Here is a 19,478-nt window from a genome sequence, read left to right on the forward strand (position 1 = left end):
AAAACAAAAGGAAAAGAAATACTTAGCTAGATACATGGGGGATGCCTTTCCCCCAAGCTAGATGTTGGCGTGGTCGAATGTTGAAGTTGAGTGATCCTTTTCAGAGCAGATTTGCCAGCGGATGTCCCTCTCGTCCCGAGATGGAATGAGATGAAGACAACCGGGTGAACTTGCTCTTGATCTTGGCGCATCATCCTACAAAATACAAACAAGAATACCAAAACTCGTGGAACGGATTAGGATAAAGGGTTAGTAGTTAGCCGTCCTGAGATTAGTTATTCTTGAGGTTTAGAAATATTTCTGTTTTGGCATATTTCTAACAGGATGTTTACCTAATATATTTTTGGTTTTTCGTATTTATGATATGCATAATAGAAAAAAAATATATATGCATGGTATTTTTAATTTTTATGCCACCACAATGAATATTTCTATGGATATTCACACCGTAGATTTATTCACATGAGGCTTAGGATTTATAATGTATTGATGAAATGCAGTCATGAAACTTTTTATCTTTCTTTTATTAGCATAATATAAATGTAGGAAAGTAAATATGCTAAAAGGAATTCATGCAATGCTAGAAAGTAAATATGGATAACTACTGATATTACCTCCCAGCGAGGGTTCAAAATTTTAAGTCCTTCGGATAGGATTTCTCTCCTATCTTGTTTATTTCTTGGGTGCATCTGTCGGTCTCGGAGATGGAGACCTTGATGGCTGCACCTCTTGTGATGGTGGTTCTGATTATGTCACTTTTTCCTTCCACACCTGCTTTGTCTGTGGATTGGTCTTAGGCGGAGTAGATTTATCTTTCACAACTTCTTTAGGTTCTTCATCTTCTTCCTATTCATTTTTTGGGAGTTGATTCTTTTGGTTTCAGGATGATCGACGTCTTCTCCTGAAGCGAGACTTTTTTGGCTGCTCATAAGTGGTATAACTATTAAAATAACAGTGTACCTTTTCTCCAGGGAATTGGAAGTGGACTTATCCAGATTCGACGTAGATGATTGCGTTGGTGGTATTAAGGAATGGTCTTCCCAAGATGATGGGTGTACTATCTTCTTCTTCACCCATGTGTAGAACCATAAAGTCGGCAAGGGCATAGCGATCATGTATTCTTACCATGACATCTTTCGCTATTCCCTCTTAAAATTGAATTGATTGGTCCGCCATCTATAATTGCATATATGTAGGGAATAAAGGTTTGTCACCAAATAAATATTTATACGTTACCTTGGATATTATGTTGACACTCGATCCAAAGTCGCAGAAGGTCTTATGGAAAAATCTTTGTCCAATGGTACACTCGATTGTTGATACACCTAGATCATCCTTCTTTGCAAGGAATGGTGAAGCGAGGAGGTGGTGTACTCTGATCAGAGTGTGTTTATCATGTTGACTGATTCTTCTTGTGGCTGCCTGACCTTGTTCTTCCTCCTTCTCCTGTTCTTCTTCTTCTTGGTCACTGTTGTCTCTTTGGACGGGTACGGTGTCTGTGGATGTCTAGGAGATTGTAGGATGCAGTTCTTGAAAGAAAACTTCTCTATTTTATCCTTGATTGTGAAGCAGATCTTGGCACTGTTCGCATAGATGATGGCTTTTGCTGTGCTTAGGAAAGGTCGGCCCAAGATAATGGGTGCCCTTACATCTCCACATGTTTCCAAAACCACAAAATCTATAGGAACATATGATTGTCCCACTCGAACAATGGCGTCTTTAAGAACCCCCTTAGGGTAACAGAGTGACTGATCTGCAAGCTACATACACATGTTTGTGTACAACAAAGTATCTCTATTAATTTAATCATAAATTACCTTAGGCATAATGTTGACACTTGCTTTGAAGTCACAGACAGCTTCTTGGAAAATGTAAGGTCCAATGGCGATAGGAATGACAGGTCTCCCTGGATCGCTCTTCTTTTCCGGCAAGATATAATCTATCCACCTTCCCATTGATGGTTGTATATAGTAGTATGATGTATTATGAATATCGATAAGATTTGCGGTTTCTAGATCTTTCGGTTGCCCTAGAATCTTATCTTTGTCGGTCGAAGGAACAACAGCGGCTAGCTAAGCTATTTGTGATTCTATCATTTTATTGAAGTTATGCTGGTTTTCAATGGTAGAGGAGAAGCTATCCATTCTATTTTTTATGTTTTTTAAGATCTTATCATTGGAAGCTAATTTCCTAGATAAGCTCTCCATAATTTTAGCATGGTCATAAATTAATTCTCTCAAGGGTGGCTGATTAAAATTATTGAAATTATTACCTTGAGGGTTACCCTGGTAATTACCTTGGTAGTTTGGCCTCTGTTGCTTATTTCATCCTTGATTTTGTTGAGGACGAAAGTAGTTGTTGTTGACGAAGTTCACATCCTCATGAATTCTAGGGCAATTGTTCCCTGAATGCCCAATGTTTCCACACTCTTCACATGTCATGCGAGAATCATAAATGTGCATGACTTCTTGCTTCTCATTAGCTCGATCTTCGAGCTTCTTCATCTGCAAGTCCATCTTGGCAGACAACATGTCTACCTCCTTGAGTTGATGCATACCTCCACTTCTCTTGTGAGTCTGAACTCATTCTTCATTCCAGCCTTGGTTGGAGGTCATCTTCTCCACGAGAGCTGTTGCAGCTGGGAGTGTGAGTGATAGGAAAGCACCTATAGCAGTAGCATCCATAGTCTCATGGGTACTATTGGTCAACCCATGGTAGAAAGTCTACATGAGTAGCCAATTCTCCATCCCATAATGAGAACATTCTGATATATAATCTTGAAAATATTCCTATGCCTCAAGGATAGATTCATCGTGTTGTTGCTGAAAACATGAGATTCTCCCACGCAAAGCATTGGTCTTGCATGTGGGGAAAAAACTTTTGCTAGGAAGGCAGTGGAGCAATTATCCCATGTAGTGTTTCTATCTTTGTTGGTGTAGAACCATTGCTTCGCCTTTCCTAAGAGTGAGAATGGGAAGAGGCGAAGTAGTATGGCGTCTTTGGTCACTCCCTTGATGATGAAAGTGCTACAGATCTCTAGAAAGTGTTGAAGATGAGCACTCGCATCTTCATGTGCCTTCCCACAAAACTGGCTTGCTTGCACCATGTTGATCAGAGCTGGCTTGAGCTCAAATCCATTGTGTCCAACATTGATCGCCGGTCCAGTACGAACGTTGGCCGTAGTTGGAGCAGATAACTCACAGAGAGTCTTATCAGCCATGGCTTCAAATTCAGGTGTTAAGCTTCGCCTTATCCGGTTGTCTTCCTACTCTAAAGCTAAAACTTTCTTGAGTTTAGCCTTAGTTCTCCTAAGTAATGCTTCTAGATCATTAATGTAGTTTGTCGGAAGGTCAAAACTAGTCATATATTACCCTGCATAAGATACACAAGTAGACAAAATAAGGGTAAGCATGTTTGAGCAGAGGTCAATGGTTATCTAGATCACATCAATAAGTATAAGTTTATCAATACTTCCTTTGCCTAGCTACCTTCCTCGGCAATGACGCCAGAAATGCTTGTTGGCATTTCTTAACGTCGCTACTAAGAATAAGGTTTTGAATGTAATCTCTAGAAACGACGCCAGAAATGCTTGTTGGTATTTACTTGCGACTTGAAAGAATATATGAGTGAAAAGGATCTACAAGCGCACAGATAATATACCATTGTAGCACTTCACCCGGGAGTATTCCAAGTATCGTTATTTATATTTTTACCACAGGGAAGGTTTGGCATGGACATGTATTGATAACTTATACTATTGATGGAGAAGTAAACCATAACCAATATTCTTACTCATAATAGGGGTAAGTCAAGAGGTAAATATATATATATATATATGAATGGTGCGGTGTGGAGTCCTCTGAAGTCTTCTGGAACCTTCTGGTGTCCGTTTCATTGCGGAATATCGTGATTAAAACTGACATCTAGGTCTACCTTGACGGTTTTCTGGATAAACCCTGCAGAAAATACAGATTCACCAAAACTCGTGAAATTTGTTAGTTTAAACCCCTAGACCTTCATTGGTAATTATATTTATGCCCATATACATGTTATATTGATGGTTTATAATGGTTGTTAACTACTGTCAACAATAGGCATGTTGGACTTCTCTCTTTAGAAATTAAATTGTGTGGATAATAATACTAAAAGGTAAATTCACCTACAAATAAAAATAATAATAACATGATTGGGTATTGGATATCTTGATGTGTACCTTCAATTGTTTTCATAAAATATAGTCTTCCATTGAGTTGTTTGCTGAAAAATTTTAGGATAATTTGGAAGTGCATACCAATGACGTTTGGATTGTCATTTGTTGGTTTTTGACTTTTTTCTTCATGAATGGTGTCGCTGACATAATTATGTCGTTGCTCTAAAGTCCTTAACACATTGCTGTTGCATCGTTGAAATTATTTGATATGTATTTGTTGTGATCTTGAAAAGGAGGTGATAATATTATTATGTTTCCATCCTAGTCAGGTATGTGCCGCTCCTTTTAGAATCATCTCGTTAGTGTAGATGACTTCCTAGGTTGGCAAGATGTTCTGCAGGTGTATATATATATATATATATATATATATATATATATATATATATATATATATATATATATATATATATATATAATCAATAGATGTGACAATAATTAGATTGATATATTAATCAAAATATAGTATTTAATGGAAAAGTTGCATGCGGAAGAAAGTAGGAATATTGGTAGATTACCTTATTTATCTTGCCATTATATATTGTTGTAGTCTCTGGTCGCATGTGATGGCCTTGTGCATCAATGTGCCATTGAAGCCTTGCTGGTGTTTGCTTATAGTCTATATTTATTAGTGGGATTGGATTCCACCACCACCAGATGGATTTGTTTTTAGATTCTTTTGATGAACTCAGGAAGATAGATTAGTTAATTATAGATATAGGTTAGGCACACTTTTTGGCTGGTGGTAGTATGTTTTAGAGATTTTTGGTGAGATACTGGGTCATGTTTATTAATTGCATGTCCTTGTGATGAATTCATTGGTTTTCAAGGTCGGTTGTCTAGAGGTTAATATTTAACAACATGTTATTATAATACCTTTTTTATCTTACTTAAAAACAATGCAGATTCTAGGCTACACTCTTTGCTACTGCAATGCAAAAAAGTCATTATAGCTCGGACTGTGATAATTAAGATATTAAATTTATTATACTGATAGAAATAATTGTTGTGTAGCACTATTGTTTTACAAACACATTGAACGCTTAAAATTAGATTGCCAATGTTGATATGGAGTAATGTTTTAGTCAATGTATAAAAAACTTATTTAAATAACAATGGTTATTAATTATTTGTCATAATACTTATATGGGGTTTTAAGCGTAGATTTAGTGTTATATATTTTTTATTTTATAAAGTAGATTACCAGTTTGAAATGTCATAATATTTTAGTTGGAATATAAACTTATATTAGTATTTACATGTAGATTTAGACATGTTTTTATTTATTTTTTATAACAGTGAAGGTTGATAATTTGGATAATCAAAAGTTTTACTTTATATTATGTTTGTTAGTGACATACGTGTGTAATTCTGCTACAAAACTTAAGAAATACTTTGCATTAATCTTTCATAATAATAAATGTAGGTAATTTAAATACAAATTTATGGGCTATTTTAATTTATGGTTCATAAATGGCAGATGTGCATAATTTAGAGAGTTTTAATTTCAGCTTTGGCATGGCCATGAAAATTGCGTCATCTTTATTTATTTATATATATAACTAGGTAGCGTGCCCGTACGTTGCTACGGGACAACAAAACTTTTATACTAAATACACACGGATCGCACAAGAGATTATATTGCACCCCTACTATTTACAATTCCAAAAATATATATTCTAACCTCTAAATTTCTTTTTAACAAAATTAATCTGCAGTTTGTTGAAAGATTAAAAAGATGCCAGCCACCATGTACCCTCTAGCTATCAGATTTTGTCGTCCCTTGCCACAACGTACTTCTAGTTTCATGAATGTGCATGTGCTGACTCGTGGAGTCTATTTTACATGTCCAGTTCTTAGCTTAAGTTGCGCCTTACACTCAGGTCCATCTCCACCACTCAATTGTCAATACGCATTTGAAACTAGGAACAAATCCAACTATCAAAAGGATTCAATAATTCTGAAGAAAATGGGAACAAAATATCAGCATGCTATGCAATGTAACTTCTGTTTTACCAATATAAAAGAAACTTATCCGTGCTAAAGGATCACAGGTTCATAGTGTACAATGCCAGAAGAGCATCCTTACCAGGTTTCAAGTTTCTATACATTATGCCATTGGCATGTAGACAGTCCATTGCACAGTTAATTGCAGTGTGTGATGTGTGTATCTAGTTGGCTAGGCCAAATGTTGTTCAGATAAGTTTTCAGTGACATTCCTGGTAGTAGCTCAATAACAATCACCATCAATGGTCTCTTCCTAGCTCCAATGAACTGCATGAGTGCATAAACAGTTGTGAGAAAGTCCCAAAAAATGACAATCTATGTAGCCACACAAACATGTCATTCAGACTAGGAAGTACCTTGACAAGATTCTCATGTTTTACTTTACACATTATATTTACTTCTCGACTGAAATAGGGTTCAAGTGTTGCTTTTTCTTCAGGAGTTTTTCCATGGTTAAAAACCTATCGCTACAATTTGATCACCATACCTATTCAGAGATACAAGGAATACAGGACTACTGAATATGACTTAAACATACTGAAAGACAAATAAAAATAAACTAAAACAACAACTAATGCAGATACTTGAAATTTAGTCCAATAAAGTAGCCACATACATGTGAAAAATTAGGTGTGAGTATGCATGCCTTAAAAGTATCGTTACTTCCCCTTGTGGACCTTCCTAGTTTGTTCCCAACGAACATCAACTTAGGATCAACAAGCAGCTCCCTATCTTCAGGATGTCGGAGATCAAAGTAATTAGATTCTACAAAGAATTGGGCATTAGAAGAAACAGAGCAATATTATTATTATAATATAATTTGTAAATAAAAAAGGCAAACCGTAAGGCAGTTGTACAATAAACGCTATGTTCAGTTCATATTCAGATCAGAGGAAAACCAAAAAATATTTACTAAGCATGGTTGCTTCAGACATATATTAGTGGAGAAAACTGAACTTGAACCCACAACTTACCTTTGAGAGTCAATGCCAATATATTTCGATGGTTGGCTTTAGGACATTAATAGTTTAAGCAGTACTAGAGCACTACTGTCAAGAATATCGCAAATGTCAACGAAGTCATCATCGTGCCATCCAAACCAAGCATCCATCCTAGCATATTCACATGTGGCTGTTACTGATCTACTAGCAAGCAGCAAAATTTATTGAGCAAAAGAACTTATTCTACATTCGATTATTTTTCCATAGTTGCTTTGGCAGCTGGTTGTGCTAAGCATCAAGCATCACTGTATGAATGACAACCATTGATTCATCCTGTAAAATTGCAATAATTCTGGGCAACCCAAGGAAAAAAACCATCTTAGTTAACAGATAGTCTCTGATAGCCTGATTCCACCTTTTCAGATTTGCTCATTCTAAAAACAAAACATCTCTAACAAAATTTTAACTGGAAATTCTCTGGATGTTAGTTTTAATTATTTTGTTTTTCAGATGAAATATGGCAAAACAATATGCAGTATTCATAATTTCTGAATTAGTTAAAACCAACTTGGATTTAGGGAGGCAATCAAAGAGATGGTGTAGAATTGAGTGCCTTACATCCTCTTTAATCTTTAGAACAATCCAAGCTAAGAGGTTGTTGAAATGACAGTCCCCTCGCTGCCTAAAGTTAAAAAACAATATTTACACATAAATAGTGATGGTGACAAAAATTGATTCATCCGTTCCAACAATAATAATCTAAAAAAGATTCCAGTAATGTCTCGACACGGTAACTAATCTATCTGAGCAAATCAAATCTTGCCAACCAAACATTTAGCTTTGATGTCAAAGAATTTTCAACCAATAGCTCAAACACTTTATAAATTGAAAGATACTGACATACAACTGAATTTACGTGTAAGACCATACTTTGTAGACAAGCGAATGTAGTTGAAATGTCCTACCTGCCAGAGGAAAACAAGGATCTGTGCATTAGAATCCTGTAGTATATTTGCTAATCCATTTCCGAAAAAAAACTCACTGTTAATAGAAATTGTACACTGAATAGCGACAAGCAGGACACAACTGACAGACTCATCTAACAAATTTTGCTGTTCTGACAAAAGCTCACTGGAAAAGAAATCTACATGGCCAAAAGATTTCGAGACGAACCTGAAAACAAACATTGCATTTGCTACACAAACATTGCTTGCTCCTGCTAAAAACAAATCATTGTTACTAACCCTTAACAACAAAATTGGTTTTACACTGTATCCCATGTTAGTGCTGATTTTTTGACTCATTGTAATGAAAATATGAGAGTAATGTCATAGCCCAGTGTTCGATGTGTTCTTGTAGGGGCTCTAGTGCAAGGGACACATGAGAAAATGACACTCATGGTTTGTTAATGATTTGTTTCTGATGACACTCATGGTGACTCTGCTATGAAATTCAATCCTTCGATGGTGGCAACTATTCAATTACTGGTCTTTATAGAGATTGTAGGCAAAAATTAAAAAGAAGATATCCGAACAAAATGAAGTGCTCGAACGTGGACCCAGAAGCCTTACCAACCAGCAAGAAAATCTAAAAGCTACAGATGATTTTCAATATACTACATGCAATAATATGTTTCATCAGCCTTTTGCCTAAGCAAAATGCACCAGCAGTGAACCAGATCTTTCCTTACCTGTAACCATAGAGGTAATAATCAGGCCTACATCCGATAAAAAAAACCAGTTAAACACATCGTTAAAATTTAAAAAGGTCATAAAGAAGATTAAAGGAGAGCTAACGTACTCCCCAACCCAAGGAAGGCAGATTCTGGACGACCTGCTCTTGATTTGGTTCTACTTCTCCATCACTAAAGATCAACACTCTCAACAAAGAGATATTTTTCTCGACCTCGCTCTTCCAGAGCCTAATAAGAAGGTGAATACCAATCAGGCTGCAAGTAGTATTATAATAAATCACTTCGCTTTGAGGAGCATAGAACAAGGATAATAATCAATGGCATGCTGACATCACGGTAGAGGTAATATAAACAAACATACTATTGCACTTGACTCCTTGTAAATTCCAATGTTGTTCACGTCAACAACAAAAAACATGTAGTCCAACAAGAAATAATATGATGGACTGGTTTCCTTAATATATACCTATTGTTGTTATCTTCAGCATAAGAGAGGACATCTAAAAGGCTGGAAGAAATAGAAATATGGACATGTGTCATAGAGAAACAGTAGCAAATACAATTGCTCCTGCTTGTAGAAATTGAATTTCCCCTGCCTAAGTTTTTGTTCATGTCCACTTGTCTAATCTTTGTAATGCGAAATTAAGGGGGATTTCAGCAAACACTCCCATCCAGTACCTGCATAAGCTTCCCTCCCCTCTAAGATATCATATGCAACCATCTATGGTTCAAAATTGAAATGTACCTTAATTCTACTGGATTTCGGCAGATATAGCCAAATCACGCCAAGTATTGCATTTAAGTTTGCAATCGCGTGCACACTCTAGAAATTCAAAGAGATACATATGCTACGTAATAAGAAGCACATCATGTAATTCATCCAAATGATAACTCACGACTCAGAACAACTTCTCACCTGGCTAGTGTGCGCACGGACAGGCGGGTTTCGAACGAACCATGCTGATCGTCATGGAAGTGCGTGTGCTACAGATACTGGAACCGTGTGGCAGGCTGAAACAGCGGCACTGGGGTGAGGGGTTCCGAGGACACCTCCTATGTGGCACCAGCACCACGAGCGAGAGGAACCGCTCCTTCCTGCAATGGAAAAACAACAAACACCAATTATACATGCTGAGTAGATCATATGTTATTTAATACCAACATAATTATCAGGTACTTGCATCGTGTTTGAGAGAGAATGAAGACAACCAGAGATGGTCCCTTGAGCACGTGCACAAGATTCTTTATTTGCTATTCTATAAGACAAGCAATATAAAAATGGCATGTGTTAGGCATTTCATCAAATGCAAAGAAGACATAGGACCTTGAGTCATGGATGAATAAATAATTAAACAATTTATATATTCACAAATCATAATGTGTAGAAAACATGGTCTGTTTCTATGGATGAATAATTAAACTGTAGACACTATTGAGATGCCAGAACTAATTCAGTAGTCAGTACATAGTTTAGCTTGAGGTATGGGTACAAATCATTATGTCAATCATGACGAGACAAAATTACCATCAATTTTGCTATTATAAACTGAGCAAAAGGTGAATAGCAACAATACCTGCTTGTCTCTGCTAGTAGATTTACCAAACTATCCAATTGCTTCTGTTGGATTCGCAAGGTAGTTCATCCCTAAACCCTCCATCACTATAGAGCAAATCAACAAAACCAAGACCAACAGTAGGGGCGGATCCAGTAAAAGGACATGGTGGACATATGCACACTTGATAACTTTTGTATAAAATCGAATTTGGTAGACTTGATATTAGATCAGATCTGAGTACACCAAATAGCTTAGGTTAGGGTTTGGGTCCTCGGCTTCGCACAGAAGAGAGAGCAGGGAAGGGATGGACGTACCTATTGGATGCTCATCACCGGCGAAGGGTCCAACGAAGACATGGTGAAGGGCCCGATGAAAACCTGGGCACCTAGCGTAGGGCTGCCGCGATGGTCTATGGTCGCCACGAGAGAGAGTGCGCGCAGGCCCTGAACCCTGGTGGCCGGTGGTGGGAGGTCTGTATTGCCGTGCCGGAGGCAGGCAGCCTGGCGTCATTAGCCGACGCCCTCGCCTGATGGGCGGCTCCCTCGCCTGGTGGGTTGGTGCCTCGTCCGTGGGGGAGACATTGAGGAGGAGGAGTCGCGCAATGCGAGAGGAGGCGTCGAGGGAGTGGGGGAGTCGCGCAGGGTGGGAGGTGGCGTCGGCGGCGAGGGGGAGGCAAAAAAATTCGCAGGGGGGTTTCCTTTTATAGGATTACGACACGCGGTATCGCAAGGGAGGGGCGGACCGACGGAGCGACGATTGTCGCATGAAACGGTGGTCTTACTTTCTTTCTTTTTAGTTGTAGGAGATAAAACAGTCTGGCGGCATACATGTATCTTGTTTGCCGGCGTGGATAGATTACCTCTGATTTTTTATTGAGATATTAACTTTCTATCAGATTTTTATTAATAGATTAATTAATCGAGACGTGATGGGGTACTGCAGATATTACATTTAATTAATACATTGCCAAGTGAATGTGATCAGAGTCATCTAATATTTTATATTAATTATAATAGAAGACGTCAGTAAAATGATATTTTTTTATATTTTAATAATATAGATGTTTTGTTTTATTAATATAGATATACGGCCTGTTCCCTGGTTGATTTCTGAATTGATAAGCTCGGCTAGTGCTGGTTTGTTGTGAGAGGAAAACACTGTTGGCTGACTGATAAGCCCTGACTGAAACCAACAAACGAACATGCTGATTGTAATAACTAATTGTGAATGTGGTAGCAGATATTTTGTGAACCATGTGACGTGATTAATATGACTCAACTGATATTTTACTAACTATCGTTAGTTCTTAGGTACGACCCATGAAGATCTTCTCCAAACGGTTAATTCTTTTTCTTCCTAAAAATTGATTTTTTATTTATAATGGGAAAGGTGGGTAATTTTTTAGAAAACAAAATAGATCCAATGGTTATGGATGGCTAGAGTTATTGATTTGATTAATGTGAGAATTTCTAACATTTATCTTTTTTTGTAACGCATCCGGTGAGGATTAACGTGGAGGCTCCGTTGGGGCCTCTAATTAGTAATAGTAATATGGTATTTATTATAAAAATATATCTTACAATATATATATATATATATATATATATATATATATATATATATATATATATAGTTTAAATTTGAACAGCTTGGCTCTAAAAAATGACACTACCTTCATCCCAAAATAAATATAAGTATCACTTTTCGAGAAGTCAGAACTTTTTTCATTTTCACTAGGAATATAAAAATAATATCAATATTTATAAGTCTCACTTTTCCCAATCTTTTTCGAGAAGTCTCGCTTTTTCCCAAAATAAATGCACATCTCTAAATAAGTCTATCATGAAAGTATATATCATGCATGCTCAATCTAATAATACCCAAGTCTCACTTCACGGGTAGTCATATTACTCGTGGAGTGAGACTTGGGCTTATTTTGAGACGGATGGTTATTTTAAGACAAAGCAATCATTTAAGCGCTGGAGAGTGCTATGAGTTACTCTCTCAGTCCTAAAATAAGTGTGCATTACATTTATCAAGGAGTCGAACTTTTTTCTAAATTTGATTGTGTTGTATCTCCGGATAATCGAGTCTGTCTATCCAACGACCATGTGTTTTATGTAGTTTCAACACATGAATTTTTTTGCACCATAGAATTAAAATCCAACAGCCTCTATTCTCCTTCTACCTCCCGCCTTCTTCTACCTCTAGCCTTTTTCTCCCTCCAGACAATCACAAATCACAAGATCACAGATCCACAGATCACAAGAAATATTTTTTTTTCTATGCAAGGATAAGAAGACAAATCGGTACATGCATGCATCGTCTATGTACGTGCATGTGTACACTCGCATACCAGCACGCAAAGCAAGAAGATCCGTGAGCGTATAGTAGCTGGACCGAAGAACAAGCAGTAGCTGCGCCTGAGCGTCGCGTTTTCAGCGCCTGTCCCTGAAGGCATGTGAGCTTCAAGTGGCCCGGTACAGAGATAAAAAATCAATGTGTTTTTTTTCTATAAAACACATGTATGTTGTATAATATTTCTGTATAATTTTACTTCTCAAACGTGAGATGTGCACTTGTTTTAAGACGAAGAGGCTGTAATTTTGGAAATTTCGAATGCACGAAACCCATCACATCATATAACATGCACGCCTGACGTCTGCGTGGACTGGATTGTCGACTGTTCTCTTCACGTGACAAGGCATCATCGATCGACGACGGAGGAAAAGATGGAGAAGCTGGTGCGAGAGAGCGGTGCACAGGGGCATAGGATTATGGTGCTGGTGCAGTACTTGTTTTCCTGCTACCATCGTCCCAGTGCGTGGACCGTGGAGCTCCAGCTCCGGCGCAACGCATCCAGACGTACTGCACGAGAAGTCAGGCGCTGTAGACGGAGACGACAGACAGGCCTGCCTATAGCTCGGCGCGGTCGGCGGCGGCGCTGCTGGTTCAAAAGAGCAAAGGCAACCACGGCCGGGCAGCGCAGTTTGTCAACCATGCCTGAGTGCCTGTGTACAAATACCCATGATGCTCTTCCGTCCCGGCGACCTTTCAAGTTTTCAGAGACCGGCTAGCCGGGTACGGTGGTTAGTACGCAGTACCGGTGTCCCGTAGCAGCTGCTCTTCCGTCCGCGCGTTAAAAACCCGTGGAGAAGAGAGGAAATTTCCGTTTTCAGACGAGCGCGCGGCGGGGCGGGGGTCGTCGTCGTCATCAACGCATGGTGCAGAAGACTGCATGCGGAGAGAAGGAGGTGGTGCTCTGCTCTCTGTCGAAAGTAAAACGCACCATCAGCCACAGCGCGCTTGATCGAGCTTGCCGCAACTTGTGCTTTGCTCCTGTGCTCTGATCCGCATCGCACCTCCCCATCCAGATTCACCGTCGTGGTGCGTGGCAGCTCGTGCCGTGAAACTTGTGCCACCGCCGCCGGGGCCCAAGTCCAGCAGTGATAGTGGGGGGCGCCGATGTGGCCATGCACTGATGATGCACAACGAAAACGAACGCCCGCATGTGACGAGGTGACTGATGATGGCACGGGGGTAAAAACTGAAAACTGAATCTGAATCTGAATGAAAAAGTGAAAAGCGCATGCATGCATGATGCATGCCGAGGTAGTGGAGTCGGCAATGAGTTCGCCTTTGGTTCGATCGTCCACTCCAGTCCACTGTCCACTGTGCGTCCGTGTCTGCAGTCCAGGCAAGCACCCCGGGCCGTAAGCTGGCCTGCGGCTGTGGCTTTTTAGTTCAAAAATCTACTGTGTTTTTCGTAGTAGTATACAAACTGCGGTCTGAAAGCGAAGGGGCTACTGCTGGGCTTCGTGAAAGAACTCGCTCACCGTATGGGCTGCGGGACCCTGGGCCTAACCGTTGCTGCTACGGGGACGCCGGCCTCCGACGGCCGCCGGGTAGGAGGAGAGCCTGTGGGCCGGCCGTTTCCGCGAGATGTCATTGAACCCCATTTGGGTCTTCTCATACTATTTGGACGCCAGATTTTTTTTTCTTCTGTTGCTCGATTTTTCTTCATCTGAAATTAAGTGAAATTACAGCGTTTTAAATGGAGCCCTACGTGTAGGTCACCTTGCACTCCCCAGATGCTTCTTCATCTGAAGAGGAAAACAGTTGAATCCATGGCTCCCTCGCTATGCTAAGTCTACTTTGGAGCTGAATTTGTAACGGAAATTTTCGGCGGAGAACGCAGATTTGCTTTCGTTCTGCTTGTTCCACGTACAGACCAGATGTCTTGGTGTTCATCTCAGTTACTTTGCTCACATTAGGCTTGTGGACATAACAAAAGAGGAGCACCGTACAGAAACTCTTCTCATGTCTTGGTGTTTAGATGATGATGAAAACACTCGTGCGTGTTTCCCCCATTTTGGTTGAAGTTGAAATAACGGACAGCTCTGTACATCTTTGAATTGGTTGATACAGGGTAATAATATCCCTTTATCTAAAAATGCCAAATGATGGAGGAATCTGTTAATAAAAAATCCCCTTTTTTCCCCTTCAAAAAGTTGGAGGAATCTGTTGAATTAACATCTTGCATACATCTTTCTTACAGAACATGGCTCTCTTACTGCGCAAGTATGTTACAGATATACTGACAGGCACGTCAACGGTCAAAATGACATTCTGGCATCCCAGTATATATAGCACTTTGCAACCTAACAGAACAAATACTACTGCATCACACTAACAATCAGTCAAAAGAACACAACAAGCACCTCACAATCAGCAACAGACATATATAAGCTCCGGACCTAGCTGCTGTACCTGCAGAGCACCCTGCATTTGAGCAGCCTGTCCTGGACATAGAACCCAGGCATCACCATGAGTTTCACCTGCGACGACGACGGATGGTTCTGCGACCGCTGCTTGTCCAACAGCACGTCCTCCATGTATGTCTGATCGAACGCCCTGTTCTCCTCGACCCGCAGGATCGTCAGCGGCGGGCTGAAGGAGAACGCCAGCAGGTGGAGCAGCCAGATGCACTTGGACGCCACGAAGAAGCACTGCAGCAGCTGCTCAGCCCACGGCCACGACCAGTTCAGGGTGGACACGATGCAGCTCATCTTCTGGTCGCAGAAGCGGCTGAAGTCCTCACAGTGGCACTTGGTGCCCTTCTTCAGGACCTCGTTCCAGCTCAGGTTGCGCAGAGCGACAAACGAGGCGAAGCTCTCCTGCCCGTCCTGCTTAGGGTCGAGGCACTTGGGCGACCCGTTCTTCTGGAATGTGCAGTTCTCAAAGTCTTGGTACATCGCTTGGTTCATCAGAGCTTCGAGGTGGTACAGCACTAGTTTCGGGTGCTTGTCACTGAGCGTGATTTGATACGGTTGCAGGAGTAAATTTAGCTTATCTGATAGTCCGTTGTCAGCATCTTCAACCTGCTGTATCAATATCTTGCAGAACTGTTTTATGGAAAGACGGGCCTCGGATACTATCTGCAAAAACCCTTCTACCATAACTTCATGGCTCACGGGCAAGGAATTGTCTCTGCTCCTAGTAACTGATCTAGTCGATCTCTTTGAGTGAGATTGCATGTTCTTTGCGCTTGTCGCTTGCTTTAGAGCCTTCTTCAATTCCGAACAGTACGCTTCCAAGTTCACTAGCTTGGTAGTCAGTTCTCCTAGTGATAGTTTCATCTCTGATACTTCTTGCAGGGCAGCGTCCCTGTGCTCATTGGCCTCAACAACCTCTTTCTTCAGGGACTCCAGTGAGAACACACCCCAGTCCTTCAGAAGCTGTGACATGTTCTCACATTCGATGGTGTTCGGTGACATGTCTGATTTCGGTTTCCTCTTTGACTTCGGTAAGAGCCAGGAGAGAATATGTGGCCCTTTGTGTCTTGTCCGGGAGAAGGCAGCAGGGTGGTAGTTTGACAGCGGCGCGGTGCTATTGAGGTTCTTCAAGGACTTGGCATCAGCTTCAGTGTCCCGACTGATGGTTGCAGGCTTGCAGGTATTACATGTTGTAACGGCCTTAAATTCAGTTAAGTCTGTCATCCTGCTGGCTGACCTAATCAAACTGTCAGCAGAGATGGCGGGTTGAAGGAGTGACGGATGGTTTCTGCATGCCTTTCTGTTACGCAGGTGCTCATTTGATGAAGAGAAATGGAGCTCGCTGTTTGACGAAGAGAAGGTGTTGTGATTGTCAAAATCTGAGAATGCCACCTCGTCTTCTAGGCCATCATGGTCCAAACCGATGCCACTCCAGTTCTCGGACATACTCCTGTTATCTTGGCGAATGTAGTTCATTCCACCCAAGGGATCGTGCATGTTTTGCTTCATGCTGGGAATTCATCAAAGAAAGCAGCAAGGTTTATGTTACAATACGGACTGGAACTGAAAGTACAGCAGCATGAAGCAAAACATGCACGATCCATGGGAAAATGTTGTACCAGCAGGCAACACATTTAACACAACCATTTAATGTTTCATGATTTCAGTGGAAACATGATACTACCATACTACTGATCAATTGATTCTTCACGTTTGCGAGTGTCAGTCAGTACTCTACTTGTATGCTGGCATCCCCAGCCAGTCCTGGGCCCTTGTGGCCATACTCTCATGCAGTACGCTTTCTTAAAAGCAGGGTTCTACCTATTTCTAAAAGTAAAAAAACAATTGATTATGCACATCGGTTTTGAGTCCAGGAGACCCTGAATTTTTATATTTTCATGTAATGATGTTCCACTATGTAGCAAAACAACCTTTACAGACAACCTGACAGCTTAAACAAAGTTCAGTCTAATGCTGAGGAAATGGCTCATTATATTCCGGCAAAGCGTATGAGTAGGATGCTCTTAGATGTTGGCAGAAAACAGTTTAGGTAGCAAAATCATTCCTCGGCAACAATAAATACAAAAAACGACAAGAGATTTATCTTCACAAATCCTTGATTTTTCTCTATCTAGTTGGGAGCTGTAGATCCACCAGGTTGATCGACCTACAGCTTTGCTTCAGTAAAATGAAATGCAATCAAGTACCACTTATACTGTTCTAGGTTTCTTGCTTGACTCCAACCAAACTCCATCTATTGAACTGGAATCTACGCCTAGAAATCCAAGCTAACCTCTGAAAAGAACATTGTCGCAACAAGAAGAACAAGCGACTCCATCACTGACTTAGCATCAAACAGCCACAAAATCTACGAAAACATTAGCAGGGAAAGGCAGGACACGCGAATCCAGCAGCAAAGCAGGCACCTTCCACACACACAAACATTTGCTTCCGGTACCAAGAAACAAACAAACAAACAAACAAACAAACGTGGCTGCAAGAAGTTTCAGAGGCTCTCCAGTCCACTTACCGGGGCAAACACGGGGTAGTCCTCGGCGGCGGCGGCGGGCAGGAGGCCCGGCCTGGTGAGCGCCGGCGACGCGGCCGGCGGCAGGCGGATGACGGCGGGGCTGCGGCTGGCGCTGGCGTAGGTCCCAGCATTGGAGGCGCCGCCGCCGCCGCCGCCGCCGCCGCCCTGGAGGAGCGCGGCGTGGAGCGCGCGCAGCTCGGCGGCCTTGGCGACGGCGGCCTGGATGTCCTGGCGCGAGGTCGGGAGCGCCGGCGGGAGGTAGGCGGCCGAGGAGGAGGACGCGGAGGCGGTGGCGTCCGCGGCCATGGCGCCGGCGCGGGTCAAAGGCCGCGCCTTTGGCTGGTGGCTTGGGCTGCGCTGCAGTTACTGCGGCTGGCCGGACGGAGGCGTGGAGTGGAGGCGGGGGGCTCTCGTCATTGGGGGGCTGGAAATTAATGTAGTGGAGACTGAGACACTGTCACACTGTGGATGGTGGATGCCGTGTGCCGCAGGCAGAGAGGGGAAGAAAGGAATAAAATCTTATGGCCCTTGTTCCTCCTGGTTGGTTGGCTGTTTTGTTTTAAGCCCTTTGTTTTATTATTATTAGGCCCCGTTTGGTTTTCATAAGTCAGGTGACTTATTAAGTCAGGTGACTGAAAACCAGTGACTTATAAGTCATGCCTGTTTGGTTGTAGATGACTTATAAGCTCATTAAAGGTGTGGGCCCCACGCGAAAAATGGTGACTTATAAGTTTTAAGCAGGGGTGAACCAACTTAAAACTTATAAGCAGGGGTAACTTATAAGTTGGTAGTGTTTGGCAAAATAAGTTATTTTTTTCACTTTTTAACTTATAAGTAGGTGACTTATTTGGAACCAAACAGGGCCTTACTTGCAGAGAGACTTGTAGGAAATGAAATCTCACGCTCGCTCATCGGCTGCAGGTTGTGAGGGGAGGGGACCATTGTGTCAGCGACCTATTGTACCGGCTTTAGTTAGATAGCGATTAGCGATAGGATCAGCTCCTTCGGTTGGTTAGTTGCAAGTCAAATTCTGGCATCTAGGCGTCGGTTGGTTAGTTGCAAGTCAAATTCTGGCATCTAGGCATCAGCGACCTATTGCTTGGCTAGATCCGGCAACATGTATTATGTATATGTACTTATACACTGTCATACCTATGAACTCGAGCGTTCTTCTCTCTTACAGATTGTGTGTAGTACTAAACGTAGTAACGCTTTTCTCTGCTTTGTTTGATCCGTGTGATTCAGGCTGCTGCTAATGATAATGAAGAGGGCTAGCAGCGGATTTAAAGATGTGTAGCCTTGTACGTATAGGATGGAGCACATGGTATCAATGGTCAATGGAAGAGTGCATCTTAAGGCAGGGGGCCATCATCAAAACCCCTTCCAGTCTACCAATGGCATGCTATTTCTTTAGAGCAAGGCCCGTTGGCTTCGCTGAAAAAACAGCCGAAACAATGTTTCTGGCTGATTTATTGTGAGAGAAAAACACTGTTCCGGCTGAAAAAACAAGCTGAAAAAGATGGATTATAAGATAAGCGAACAGGGCCTATAGAAGATGATGTAAAGAGGGCCATCATAAAAAAATGTCACATAAGATTTGTACTAACATAGAATAGAGAGTATAAGAGAGAGCAAAGAAGGCGCAACATGTAAAACTTATAGTCAGCTAATGTATAGCTCCGAGAAATTTTGCGAGGGAATGAAATGGACCAGGTAAGTGGGCTTTAGAGAAGCTAGAGAGATGATATGATAATGGCATATACCACCCT

At 41.3% G+C, this 19,478-nt stretch overlaps 1 protein-coding gene across 2 annotated transcripts; it reads right to left on the reverse strand.

Moving 5' to 3' along the window:
* Nucleotides 1-14,901: 14,901 nt before the first annotated feature.
* On the reverse strand, nt 14,902-18,109 carry LOC136476791 (IRK-interacting protein-like). 2 transcript variants are annotated; one of them, XM_066474746.1, is made up of 2 exons: nt 17,710-18,109; nt 14,902-16,682 (listed from the first exon to the last, which is right to left on the reverse strand). In XM_066474746.1, exons 1-2 carry the CDS (start codon nt 18,013-18,015, stop codon nt 15,162-15,164), a joined length of 1,827 nt encoding a protein of 608 aa, XP_066330843.1. In that variant the 5' UTR covers nt 18,016-18,109; the 3' UTR covers nt 14,902-15,161. The 2 variants fall into 2 exon arrangements, with proteins under 2 accessions (XP_066330843.1, XP_066330842.1); XM_066474745.1 differs by having other exon boundaries at nt 14,902-16,689; nt 17,710-17,971.
* Nucleotides 18,110-19,478: the final 1,369 nt, after the last annotated feature.

This window comes from Miscanthus floridulus, chromosome 8, assembly GCF_019320115.1.
Source record: "Miscanthus floridulus cultivar M001 chromosome 8, ASM1932011v1, whole genome shotgun sequence".
NCBI lineage: Eukaryota > Viridiplantae > Streptophyta > Magnoliopsida > Poales > Poaceae > Miscanthus > Miscanthus floridulus.

Bases quoted from the DNA above. Each gene is read 5' to 3' on its own strand.
- LOC136476791 (XM_066474746.1), bottom strand. From the start codon at position 18,015: ATGGCCGCGGACGCCACCGCCTCCGCGTCCTCCTCCTCGGCCGCCTAC. The intron at 16,683-17,709 runs GTAAGTGGACTG...CCCAGCATGAAG, and splicing joins ACTACCCCGTGTTTGCCCCG to CAAAACATGCACGATCCCTT.